The 11573-nt window shown below is 30.3% G+C and overlaps 1 protein-coding gene across 2 annotated transcripts; it reads right to left on the bottom strand.

Annotated features, from left to right (window-relative positions):
• Positions 1-570: 570 nt before the first annotated feature.
• Positions 571-9223, bottom strand: LOC111030632 (regucalcin-like). Of its 2 annotated transcripts, XM_022310224.1 has the most exons (7): positions 9035-9223; positions 3568-3664; positions 2902-3064; positions 1905-2111; positions 1371-1592; positions 1142-1254; positions 571-1038 (listed from the first exon to the last, which is right to left on the bottom strand). In XM_022310224.1, exons 2-7 carry the CDS (start codon positions 3607-3609, stop codon positions 775-777), a joined length of 1011 nt encoding a protein of 336 aa, XP_022165916.1. In that variant the 5' UTR covers positions 3610-3664; positions 9035-9223; the 3' UTR covers positions 571-774. The 2 variants fall into 2 exon arrangements, with proteins under 2 accessions (XP_022165916.1, XP_022165915.1); XM_022310223.1 differs by lacking the exons at positions 3568-3664; positions 9035-9223 and adding an exon at positions 3216-3417.
• Positions 9224-11573: the final 2350 nt, after the last annotated feature.

Below are 11573 nucleotides of genomic sequence, written 5' to 3'. Positions count from 1 at the left end.
TATAGTACATTAGTACTTGTCCAAACTCGTAGGCTAGTAATGGAAAATCCAGTGTTTAGAAACGTGTTAGGCGTTAAGAGGACGCGATACCCGCATGTGTTGTCTCCGTCTTACAAGTGCGTAACAAAGCAAATTGTACACTCAGCAGAACACGTGTAGCTCCGTTAATTTAAAAATTAAAGTGAATTGACCTCTTATAAAATCTAAAGGTAAGATTATTATCTAGGCAACCTCGTAGGCTTTTTATTATATTTTTATTTTAACGCTAGTTATAAGTATTTTAAGATGTATAAATAATTTATAATTTTAAAATACTCATAACTCACGTTAAAATTAAAATATAATAAAAAACCTATGAGGTTGCCTCTTTATAAGAGGTCATATCGCACTAATTTTTAAACTAACGGAGCAACACGTGTTCTGCTGAGAGTACAATTTGCTATGTTACGCACTTGTAAGACAGAGACAACACATACAGGTATCACGTCCTCTTAGGTAATATTGTACTTTAATGATGTGATAGAATATTAAATTTAATTTTAACATCTAATAATAAATAAAGAAGTAGTATTTCTTAAGATCTGCATATAATACTTGCAGCTGCATTTGGTTTAATAATAAAATAATAATATAACATAATGTCCTTAATTAACGATATATATATATATATATATACATAAATATCTACACACAATCAAACAGTAATATTTACACCGAATAAGTACTTAACACTAAGGTAAGTATATAATTTATAATAGCTATTATTATTATATCTTATATCGTGTGCAGTTGATTTGCCGGACACAAGTGTACTTTGGCGGACACTCCTTCGAAGCCCGTGGATCCCGTGCCAGTCACTCGGAACAGAGCACCGGAATACGGACGTTTGGCCTTTTGCGCTTCGGTTAACTGGTAACCGGCCGTCGTCACGTACAGCTCGTCTAATTTCGGTCCGCCAAACGCGGCCGAGGTTACCTGATAGGCGGGCAATTGGACGGTTGTCAGCAGCGTGCCGGTGATGGGATCGATTTTCAAAATCTAAAAATTATAATTTATAATTTAAACGCACGAGAAATTGTGGGTTTCAAAAATCGAAATGAAACTTTTTGAAAACGTGTCCGGCTTAGCGGACGACACTCACGTGATTGCTGTTGAAGCACGCCACCCAGAGGTTGCCGTTTTTGTCGATGGTCATGCCGTCCGGATCGCCGGCGACTTTATTTGCTGTCAAGTCGAAAATCACTTTTCCGTTGGCTGCACGTCAGCAATTGATGTCGTTTTGAAAAAACAATAACATAATTCACGCACGTGGTATTATTGTGATGCATGCATAATAATATTAAAAGTAATTTCGGTGGCGAGGCACTCACTTAGGTCTCCGGTGGTGATGTCGAAATCGTACGCCTCGACAGCGAACTTGTAAGTATCCACGTAATAGAACTCTTTGTTATCCAAACTCCACGCCATCCCGTTGGAGATGCTCACGTTGGACAAGCGCTTGTTGATGGAGCCATCCGGTTCTACCGAGAATAGGGAACCACGGCGCTTGTGGTAGTGGCCTGGATTTTCCTTCATCTCCGAACCCATGGACCCTATATTAGCGAGGGCAAATAAATTACCACGTCAAGTTATACCAAAATGTTTATAAAATAATTGTATGCGGTTATCAGGCGTATAACACAAAAAAATTATCTTATTTTATTAAATGAGTGATTTCGTACACTTTTAAGTGTTTTTACATTACAGCCTTATACCTATAAAAATAAAATAAATTTAGACTTGTATAAAATACCTCTTCAGTTGCATACATTAAAACATTATTTTTTCTCAAAGCCTTAAAATTTGCCATACTTAAGGTCAAGGTTTTAAAAATTGACATGTAATCGTCTATGTTATACACTCACCAACCCACAGTCGACCAGTGGCATCCGCTTTGCCGTCGTTCAGACGATTGCCCGGTGTCTCATCAATCAGTTTCTCGTACTTGGGCTGACTCGTTGTATTCGAACGGCCATCCCACTGCACTATGCCGAGCGAAGAGCCCAGACCGACCACGAACATATCAGCCTGGTCCACGATCGGCAGGATGAGAGTTACATCTTTGTAGCCCTCTAGAACAGACACCAATACAAGAACAATATTAACATAAATTTAACATACATTTGTAGCTGACTACACGTGCCGGTTTCTAGTATATGAAATATTATAAAATGATATCGGCATGTATATCCTTTGTAGCGAGAAAGTTACTATAGAGGCTTTAGCAGCTAAGTTACAGTTACTAATGTATAATTGCCAAAACTCATAGAGTAAGAATATATAGTTAATCGTAGAGAATCTAAATTAAGTTACCGCATAGTTAAAAGTTATTTTGTTGTAGTTGTTATATTTTAGTTCGACATAGTCAATGTATTTATTTATTTATTCATCGCGATAAGAAATATTTTTCGTTGATAACAAATAGTTTTAGATTATTATTCATTCGTAAAAACATTACAATATTACATCATCCTTTTTTCAATGTCTACTTAATCCCCGTATTGAGTACGGGGATTGATGAAAATGTAACATGGAAAGTTACAATGTACCAATTAAAAATTAAAAATGTAGACGACTCAACAGTTACAAAGTTACTGCTGCGGGTTATTAAAACTTAGAAAACATATTTCTGTGACTAAGCCCGGATTAAGGCGTGGGCAGGGGGCCATGGGCCCGAGCACACAACCGATATCGGACAATAGTGAACCCCCGATGGGTAGTTGGCTAGGTACCTACTACCTACAGTATATGGATAATGGATATATTATTATTAATTGGCCCAAAAATGATCTTAATCCGCGCTTGTCTGTGACTACTGTTACTGCGCAGAGCTGACGCAAATGGGACGATCGATAGCCGTACCTATCTTGGCGCTGAAGAAGCTGTTCGACTCCGGATGGTATCTGTTGATCCTGCCCTGGTGGAGATCGACAAAATACAAGCTACGGGTCGGTGAGTGCCAGTGCGGGCCTTCTCCGAGTTCTAAAGCTGGCGTAACTCGTTCTACGGTGTACTTCTGATGCACCTGCAGGAAAACATATCCATTTTGTCATTAATTTTGTTTTCATTTTATAAAAACTATTCACATCAGAGAGCCATAATAAATTTAAATGTTTTTTTTTTGATAAGCAACCGTCGAATATGAAATCGAAATTAAAAAGAAAAATATCACACACCTCTGTTGGCTTAGCGTTTATTACTTCGGCCAACAGACAGCTGCAGATGAGTGTCAGCCAAAAAACCGAAGAACGGTAGGTGTTATTATTCGACTTGTGCATATTTTATCGAGCGAGAATATAAGCACTTAGGGTACGCGGCGGAAAAATTGCAATGTTATACACGGTGGAAAAAACGGCAATGTTATACACGGCGAGTCAAACGGTCGTATTTATAAGACCGATTCTCGGCGGCGGCGGCGGTGGAGGTACGTCATTCATTTTATACGCATTTGTATACGTATAGATATACTTATATATTGTGTGCATAAATGTTACGCTTGTTTATCGTTATTGCAAACCGTACACACACCTGCATAGACGACGGCGGCGACTGCTGCGTTAGTGAACTCATATCTGCGTAGAACGTTTCTACTCCTTGACCGTACACGATCACTTTAACTTCGTCTCTGGAAAACACATAACCAAAAATATAAAATCTTTGTAAATCAAATATTAGTTACTACAATAAATATACTATATATGTTATACGAATTTTGGAGGGAAGGAGTCGTGTTCAATAATGTTATAATCATTACTACACAATTATAAATAATAATATACAACCGTCATTTTTTTTTTTTTGAAAAAAGGGGTGATTTCTAAGCACCGCACCTGGTCAGTCAGGGGCGAAAATAATCACACGATGTCGTATGATATAAATAATAACATGATAGTGATGGGTATACAGTAATAAAAGTATAGGACCCGAGACCAACAAAAACGAATACACTTTGCAATCAGCCGGGTAAACGTATTTTGTAAGCCGAATTTCATCAAGCCCAATTATTACTCATATAGTCACCTATTACTTATAACTAATAAGATATTAGGTCTACCACTCTAAAACTATATCAAAGCTAACAACACAAAATTGGATCTACTGAACTCAAATTTGCTATATAACCTAATCTAACATTGGAGGGCCCGAGGATAAAGAAAACAAAATAATATGGTACACTGCCATCATCTTAAAAAGTTTTGACGTTGTTATGTAAACAACAAACAGTTCATTGTTTGCTTATGTATTATACATCAGGTATAGAGAAACTAAGTATCCAAAAATATATTTTCGATATATGGACTGGATCGTCATGTCTATGTTTGGGTGAATTACTTTTTTACCTAATAAAATCAATATGTTTAGACGAGTTTTTTATACTGAGTCTGAGCGAATATGATACAATAATATAATATGTATAAAACAAAATTTTATAATAAGCATTTGTTACAATATAAGAAACAAATACATTTTTTAAATTTTAAATTGTAATAATATTATAATTTAATTTGTGATTTTTAAACACACAAAAACACAGTCAATTTTGAATCATGCCCGTGGAATTCACGGACAGTGCCAGCAAGTCTGTCAAAATAAAAGGGAAAATGCATTGATAAAATACTACTCAAACGTATAATTGGAAAATATTAAAAAAGTTCACCTAAACACATTGAAATGTTTACAAGCTCACCCAAACGCAAACCGCTCATGGGCATTCCCAAAAAGTTTATTCGAATATAATAGAAACGAAGATATATTATCATAAAATATCAATTATTAAGCAATTTTTCGAATCGAATATTCCGTCTATATTTACAGATATTTTTTATATAATTAAGTCTTATTTATCCACTGGTTTAGTTCATGTAACGCAGTGATCGTTAAAACAAAAACTTCGTTTTTCCAGAGAGAAATAAACCTGCAACTATACACCGAGCAAACCGTTTTAATCAGCTCTCGGTTGATTTAATATTATAATACGATGCACCATGATGGTTTACATAAGTAATTTACTAGTACTTTAATCACTATTGACAACCTGCAAAATGAAATATTTGTTTTTGAAACGGTTATGCAGCTGTGCTGGCCTAAAGAAAACTCAAACTTTGTCTCGTCAGCTTTAAATAATTGTGTGACTTAAATTCAAACGAGTTGTTTGTTTCTGTTTTCTTTTTATATTTTTAAACAATTAAGTTTGTGTATTACTGGTAATATACAAAGATGAGGGCGATCGAATATGGTCGAATACAAAACTTATGTTTGTAACCTTATAATGACCAGCACCAACAAATGCTGTACAATAGTAATGGAATACTGAAAATATTATGTGGTACAGCATAATATTTGAAATTACAAAATTAACGATATGATCTCGGTCGTTAATTGTAGTCAAGGGCACTATACGATTTTTAACTTGTTAATCTATTTATTGAAAATTATATATCTTAGGGTTTAAGGTTTTTATTGATTATACATAATACAATACACCTATTAAATGTATTATTTTCTAATACGCATAATGCGTTATGTACATAAACAATTTGTCCTGAAAACCGAATGTCTAATCGACTATAGGTTCAATATACTGTAAATACGTAATTTTAGACGATAACAATATTAACAGTATAACACCGTCGTTGATGAATATTTTTTATACAATGTATCTGCGTATATGAGATGCGTCGGACGTCATAGTCGAAGACATAGTATACGAGTATAATATAGGCCATGGTGGGCTATAATAATAATTGCTTTCGTTTGTGTAGCACAAATGAAGGCACTGTGTGTAGCATAAAGCCGTCTGAAGCGATCAATGAATATATTATAATATCATTCGAAATCAACAAGGACCAACCAGCGAAAACAACGAATTGGATAAACAATAAACAAAATAATTATACATATGAAAAAACAAAATAATTATACGTATCAAAAAACAAACATATTGCCACCGCTGATACGTGAGAATATAATTTGTTTTCCTTCTTGAATCGATCGAAATGGACGGGCGCTAGTAAATATGTAGGCAATTATTGTATTATGGTTTTATAAGGTTCTATATAATATATAAGCTCGAATCTCAGTTAAACTATCAATGTATTCTAATTTATGAAATAGGTACACCGTATAGACGTTCACAAGAATAGAACAAAACAAATACAAACACGGCGATACATCTCAGCCAAGTTATATAATAATATACATACGACTAACTTTTGAGTATAGGATGTAAGGATTAAGACGAATAAGCGATCATTAAAATGGATACGGTTTTTTGGACAAAATCTGTTTGGAAATTAAATCGCCTTGTTTTGTGATTACATGATTATAGCACAGTATTAATAACACACAGGTCGGCGAGAGACATCTGACATACTCAATAATGCACATACCATGTGATTCGAATTCCCAGAGACCTATTTATAGGTATATATTATTATGAATATATTACTTGTTCCAGTAGAATATAATATTGTTTAATTTATTATTATAATAACAAAACGTATTTATTCATCATCGGGCATTTCATTAAATGTATGCGTACGGCAAAAAATAACACAATAAAATAAAATATGGTCCCAATCATCAAATATTCTATATAAGTATACACACATAAATTACGATGATTATTGCAAGCAAATTTGATATAATAACCTATTATAAACGGTGCTGATAATATTTAAATAAAAAAACCAATTATAACATCAATAGGAATTTATTTTTATGATTTCTTATATAATATTACAGCTACCGTGATTTCGTATGTATCTATTGATTGTTAAATATTACGGACACGTGTCCAATTTGCAATAAAATATACTTACAGTGACAACAATATATTTTATTTTTTATTAATAGGAAAAAAACTACAACTAGCATTATTTGTTGAACCAACAGCCAAACAGTGAGTGACACAATCAGTAGGTGTTTTGTTATTTTTAGGGGGGAAGCTTTTATCCATTCACGATTTCTTGCTGAGAAATATTTTATTTTTTATTAAAACATGCGTTTAAATATCATGATACTACCTAAAAACTATTTATTATAGAAGTAAATCTAAATACAACTACAGTATATGGGCTTGGAGTTCTCCTCCATATCTGCAGTGAATCAATAGAAAGGGGGTAGATGTAAAGAATACAAATAATGAAAGACGTGGGAAAGGCACAAGGAACACAAAATCGATATAAATTTCTAAAGTTGGAGTTCACATTAAAAAAGCTACAACCACCATTACATTAATATATATAATATACATTGTATTTATCATGAATTATGATAAACCTACATAACATCACCATATCAGAAATTCATGTTCAAAAATACAATTTTAAACTTACACATTTGCACTTTAATTTGGTAAACGCAAATCAAAATAATATTTAATTCCGTATTACTAAAAGTAAAATTTAATCAATAGCATTTTTTTCCGTATACCTAAGTTAGTATCAACAGTTATATTCAAGGACCAATAATTGTTAGACATCTTATAAACGCTGAGAAAATAGCTGTGATATATTAAAATGTCCTTAACTTTTCCGTTTCGTATGATATGCGAGTTGAAATATAAATGCTTGCCTATAGAAAGACGATAAGAATAGTATGAAGTATTTACCTGCCATGGCGAATATTTTAGCCTTGGAATACGATTAATTTAATCAAATCGATTTAAAAAATATAAAACAAATTGATTTAGCTAAAACAACACCATTTTTATTTTTTAGAAATCTACCAAACGTACGGAAAATGTGGAATGCTTCCATTACCTATAGTTTATCAAGGGCAAGATTGAAAATGTTAATTTTAAAAATCTACACTGGTTGCGGAATGATGCATAATGTATATAAAGTAGTATATTATAAGTAATGTTAATAAAAATTAAAATCATAATTTTCTATAGAAAATAATATGTGACTATAAAGCACTTTAGACCTAAGTCAAGTAAATCAGTATTTTATTTTTTATGTGTACTTAAATGAAAATCATTTAACTTGAAAAACTACAGTAGTTAATATAGCACATTGTTGGTTTGATAATGAACTACATATTGTTAAAGCATTGTAGACTTATACAATTTTAAACTACAACAATAAACTGCAGGGAAAAAACAGACCGAAAAAAAGTAAAATAGACATGATTGTAAGACCTTCATTAAAAACTTTTCATCGATTTTCTATACTAGATAGGTATTAGCTATTTAAATCAAGTAATTACTGAAACAAATAAAACATTAAAACATGTAATTATAAAAATTAAAAACGTATACACTCTGTAAAGAAAACTGAGTTGCCAATATGTATAGGTTTATAATCAACTAATATTTATGAAGACTTTTCTTTAATATGAAATAAATAGTCTTTGAAACTAAAAAAAAATGTGTTCATAAAAGATTAAAGTAAACTTCATAGCTACTTTCATATTTTATATAAAATTTTGAAACTCGAATATTTGTATTAGGTAAGTGGTTAATATTACACCATATTACTTAAAAAAATAAATGGGTTTATTAAAGGGTAAATTAATTGTGTAGTTAAAATAGTTAAATCAAAATTAATATTTAAAATATTACTAAAAACAAACTTTCACTTAAATATTTAACTATTTCGTTTCAAATTTATAATATAATTATAAGCTGAAATAGACGTGTTATTTGATAATAAAATATATTACTTTTATAAATATGACTACATGTAACATTACTAACATTTAACAGTTACAAAAATTAAAAAGTATTTAGATTAAAAATTTAGAACTGAAAAAGGTAAAAACGTCAACTCTTAGATTCATTTTACGAAAAAAAAAATATAACTAATAACAGCTGGCCACCAGTTTAAAAAAACATTATTTTAGATAATAATGTATAATATCTGTATGGAAATGTATAATATAGCATTTTATGGTAAACGTCATTGTTATAAATTCAAATAATTTATAGTAAATTATAATATCTAATAATTATTGTTTTGAAATTACAATTTATTTAAATAAAATATCGTACCTTGGAAACTAAGTAAACAAATTCCAAGTTTGTAAGAGAGCACCACATATAGAACATACGACAATACAGATGTAGGTAAATATTTAAACACTTAAACAAAATTAATCATTAAATATTTACATTGTTCATTACTTAACTTCATAAACGTCGATAATTATTTAAGAGTCAATCAACAATTTTTATTGTTCGTAGAATATTAAAATTGTAATAAATTAACACTCACAAATTCCATTCTATCGTGTGTAAAAAAATATTATCACTAAATAAATGATTAGAGATAGCGGAACATATGTTGGTTATGATAAAGATAGTGAATAATATTAAATTACATTATATTATGCAATGACCATAAGAAGATTCATTATTAAAGAAACCCTGAAAGGGAAAAACGCTAATTCAATTATAATTTACTTACAGAACGGTCAACCCCAACCACCGTGATAATTAATAATATATTATATGTTTGATAACATAATTATGGTACAAAACATTCTTGTCTGCGGTATATTATATTATATCTTAGTTAATACATAATTATGTGAAAAACTACTTGAGGTATATAGGTATATCAGATATATAGGTTATATCATACATGTAACAACAGTATCGTGTATGCCTAAATATTGTATACAAGTTTTGAGGAAAATATATTTTACAAGACCACCTGTCATCTTAGGTTAATAGTATAAAAATGAATATAATCGAATACTTAATCTAACAATCTGTGGCAAATTCTACAGACTTTGCCACAATGTCGAATACTAACAACAATTGACGCCGAAAATAAAATAAAACATTTTAATTAATAATGAAATATACTATGATGCGCAATTGTTATTTTGTAAACAGTGAGTCTATAGCAAGACTATAATATGACCCTATAAAATAGAAAAAATTGAATAAAAAAAGTGTTTTATCTACTATTATACAATATAGAGAGCAAAGCCTATAAATATACCGGATTAAACAGATTAAACATTTAAAATTTGAAAAAAATAACACGTAGGGTATCTAAATATATTATGTACATTTTTTCATCCAGCGATTCGAATACCGATTTATAAAAGTACACAGAAATTACACGGTGCAAAAATACAGTATAAGGTTTATCTTGTCTGCAGGACGATCTACTTGCGGTCTACCGATCATGAACAATATTATGTACTATATATAATTAATATGATAAACTATAGAAATTTATGGAAATTAAAGGCTATATCTATACATAAAAACTAATTCGAACATTTTATAATCTCGGTCGTAACCTGCCACATTATACATAATATTTTATTACAAAGGCGCCGGGATAATATATGTATATTGTATATCCCAATATCCCATTATTGGAATGATAAAGGTATAAAAGATATTATTTACGATACCTGTAGACCATGTTGTGTGTATGTCATTAACTCAACTATGTCTATATAATATATTATTTAACTATAATATTACAACACCAAGAACTAATTTTAGAAAATACATGAGAACCTACGTTGAACATTTTTAAATGCATTATGAAAAGTAGTGCAGAGTTGTACAAATCGTTTTATGATATTGGTAGGTATTTGTAAAATATACAATACAATTCTAGAGTTATATTTTATGATGAGTAATTTATAATATATACCTACATTTAAAAAAAAGAATGGCTTTAGTGCCTATAAATAAAATAAATTAATAATATTTACTAACATTGATAATCATTTTATAATATAATATATTTCGCTATTCAATAGTATCTCATAATTGAATATTATTTATCACATAAAGGTTTTAAATTTTAAATTTTAAAATATTAATACTATAGTATAGACAAAACATATTTTAAATTAAATAGCTACGATATTAAATATAAAAATTAAATTTTAATGACGTGATAGGACTGTAGTGAAAACTAGAATCCATACAGATAACACTTTTTATCAATACAACAAATATTTTAACGTATTTGTTATTGCATACCTACAAACAATATATTAAGTAATGAATAACAACATTTTATTTGGTTTAAAAACAATTAGTTATAAATTTTTAATTGCGGTTATAACAAATACTAATAGTTCATTACCTTTATGATCTTTAAACGAACATTAATATTTTCTATCAAATTAATAAAACATGATATTATCGAAATTTAGAATACAATTTTAATATAATTTACCATTATAATGATTAATGACATAAAACTGTCAACGTTTATATAAGGGAATACCTTATTAAAAATAACAGTTGAATAAATATTATAAAACCTTAATTTGTTTCTGACCATGTTCTTAATCCACCTCGGAAAATGTAATAAAATATAATAGCATCATTTCCACGTTCCCATATTTTGGTATTCTTGTCTTATGATGTAGTTTACCACATACTTGTTGTCTACCCCCAGTACCCCGTATCTATACCGAGTCATTACCACCGAGTCGGCGGCGGCGACGTTTAAACTTCATCCTAATCAAAGTAATTATTATGTTAATTTATATTTGTTGCCAAAAATTATAATTTAACTATTTAGTCAGAGGAACATATTGATACTCTT

This window comes from Myzus persicae, unplaced genomic scaffold, assembly GCF_001856785.1.
Source record: "Myzus persicae strain clone G006 unplaced genomic scaffold, MPER_G0061.0, whole genome shotgun sequence".
Lineage (NCBI taxonomy): Eukaryota > Metazoa > Arthropoda > Insecta > Hemiptera > Aphididae > Myzus > Myzus persicae.
Note: the sequence above shows the minus strand (reverse complement) of the source record. Positions and strands in the feature narration are given on the sequence as shown.

What these genes read in the sequence shown, in the direction of transcription:
- LOC111030632 (XM_022310223.1), bottom strand. Translation starts at nt 3,317, where the DNA reads ATGCACAAGTCGAATAATAACACCTACCGTTCTTCGGTTTTTTGGCTG. An exon ending in CACTGGTCGACTGTGGGTTG is followed by an intron (nt 1,593 to 1,904) that starts GTGAGTGTATAA and finishes TCGCTAATATAG; the next exon opens with GGTCCATGGGTTCGGAGATG. An exon ending in CATCACCACCGGAGACCTAA is followed by an intron (nt 1,255 to 1,370) that starts GTGAGTGCCTCG and finishes GCTGACGTGCAG; the next exon opens with CCAACGGAAAAGTGATTTTC.